Source organism: Sceloporus undulatus, chromosome 2, assembly GCF_019175285.1.
Source record: "Sceloporus undulatus isolate JIND9_A2432 ecotype Alabama chromosome 2, SceUnd_v1.1, whole genome shotgun sequence".
In the NCBI taxonomy this organism is placed as follows: domain Eukaryota; kingdom Metazoa; phylum Chordata; class Lepidosauria; order Squamata; family Phrynosomatidae; genus Sceloporus; species Sceloporus undulatus.
Genome location: NC_056523.1, coordinates 285592079 through 285594422, shown reverse-complemented (window position 1 = coordinate 285594422; position 2344 = coordinate 285592079). Strand labels below are relative to the sequence as shown.

The 2344-nt window shown below is 46.6% G+C and overlaps 1 protein-coding gene across 1 annotated transcript in view; it reads right to left on the bottom strand.

The window, feature by feature from the left end:
* TMEM167A (transmembrane protein 167A) overlaps positions 1-447 on the bottom strand; it is a 257207-nt gene extending 256760 nt beyond the window's left edge. Inside the window, exon 1 of the mRNA XM_042450925.1 lies at positions 365-447. Within this exon, the coding sequence (XP_042306859.1) occupies positions 365-367 (3 nt within the window). The 5' untranslated portion in view covers positions 368-447. The remainder of the gene's footprint in view (positions 1-364) is intronic.
* Positions 448-2344: the final 1897 nt, after the last annotated feature.

The window sequence follows — 2344 nt, the reverse complement described above, 5'->3', positions numbered from 1 at the left end:
TCTACAGACTAACACGGCTATGTCTCTGATGGCTCCCTTTTTCCTGGCATGTCCTCCATTTTGCGGTGCTTTGTCCCTCCTTTGCGATCAGTTCCCAGCGATGCCCAAAGTTTGGCCTTCCAGGTGTTTGGACTTCAACTCCCAGAAGCCCCGCCACATCGGCCAACAGCCAGGAATTGTGGGAGCTGAAGTCCAAAGGACCAAAGTGCGGGAAGCACTGCTTGTGCTGGGATTGGGAACCGTTCTGGGGAGGAGCCCAACCCCAGCCCAAGGCCAGGCCTTGGAAGCGGCAGCGGGGAGAAAGAAGGGAGGCCAGGCTTGAAAGAGAAGGAACACAGGGAACCCGGCTCCTCTCCTCGCTTACCATCGTTACGCACCGCCGCCAGCCACCTCACACATCCGGGACTCTGAAGAGACAGAGCGACGGCTGCCCCAGGACGCCCGCTGATTGGACGAGGGGAAAGGACGCTCCTGATTGGCGCAAGCGAGGTGGGCGGGGCTAGCGGGGAGAGGGCGGGTTTTTCGGTTAATTAAAAACCCAGCAGTGACGTCATACTTTTAAAAAAGCCGGAAGTGGAGCGAGGTAGGAGCTCTGATGTTTGAGAGTGGGGTTGTCAGCGTCCACACAGCGGTTTGCCACCGCTTTAACTGCCAATTGTGGAGGCTGTGGGGTTCTGGGGATGGCAGTTGGCGGTGGCCCCACTGAGTTAATTCATCCCTGACAAAATGAGTTCCAACAGTTAAAAACCCACAATGGAGGTGCAGAGTTTGCGTAGCATGAATTAGCCATATTCTTTTGAAAGCAGTGGTTTCCCCAAACTGCGCCCTTTAATAAGAGATTTCGGACTTCAGCTCCCAGGATCCCAGGCTATCGGCCAAGGGTAATAGGTAATAGAGTCAGATGGACCCCTGATCTCAGTTGGATACAATTCAGCTGCCTGTATTCCTTCCTTTGTTTTACAGCACTTGCTATGTACAGATATTCAAACACCCTGCTGTAAACAATACTGAAACACATCATAATGGATATTTAAACAAACGCGGTCTTAAATTTTGTTTTAGTTGCAGTGTTTGCAAATGGACCATGTTTTTTTCTGCACCTTATTCGCCCATACCTGGCCCACAATCTGAAAAGCCCCCTGTATTGTGATTAATCCTTAGGGGAGTAGCTCCAGCCCCTCAGTCATTCTGGTCCCCATTTTCCGGCTCTGCAATATTATGTTTGATAGAATTGAAGAGTTGGTTTTGGGGTACAGGGATCTATCCATAGTCTTTCCCTGTAATTTCTCTGTCTCTGGTATCAAATTTTCTGTTAAAATATAGAATCATGGAGTTGGAAGAGACCTCAAGGGCCACCCAGTCCAACCTCATTCTGCCATGCAGGAACTCTCAATCAAAGCATCCCTGACAGATGGCCATCCAGCCTCTGTTTAAAGACCTCCAAGGAGGGAGACCCCACCACTCTCCATTGAGGGAGTGTGTTCCACTACTGAACAGCTCTTACTGTCAGGAAGTGCCTCCCAGTGTTGAGGTGGAATATCTTTTCTTGTCGTTTTAATCCATTGCTCCTATTCTTAAGCTTACTCCATCCTCAATATGACATCCCTTCAAGTATTTAAACAGGGCTATCATATTACCCACCCCTTAACTTTCTCTCCTCCAGGCTAAACATCCCCAGCTCCCTCAGTCGTTCCTCATAGGGCATGGTTTCCAGACCCTTCACCATTTTGGGGGCCCTCCTCTGGAAACACTCCACCTTCTCAACATCCCTTCTTTTATTTTCAGGGTTATGTATATTTGTTGTTTTTCTTGTAAAAAGGTCATGAATCACTTCATCTTTAAAAACTCTGATAATTTTGATATAATGTGCTTGCCTAAGAAATTTACTCAATTGAGTCAGTCTGTTATTATTATTATTATGCTTTATATAGCACTGTAGATTTTCACAGTGGTGTAAATACAAACAATAAAATGGTTAAGGTAAACCTGCCCATGGCATACAATCTAAGAAATAATAGCATAATACATATAAATAATACGTAACAATACAGGAAATGGTTCAATAAAGTAAAGCAGGCAACAAATTAAAAATGTCAGATAACAAATAATTGTCACGCAATGCCTGGAACACTTCTCTGAACAGGATGGTCTTCAACTCAGTTTTGAAACCGGTTAAAGAAGTGATGAGCAGTGTTTGTGGCAGAAGGAGGTTTCAGGAGTCAGGGACAGCAAGTGAAAAGGGATGAATCTGGGACAAGGCAGAGAAAATCCTGGGGCACGAGAGGGAAGGTGAAAAGTTGACCGGCCGAACCCAAAGGGTGCTCAACAATGGCTCCTTTTCATC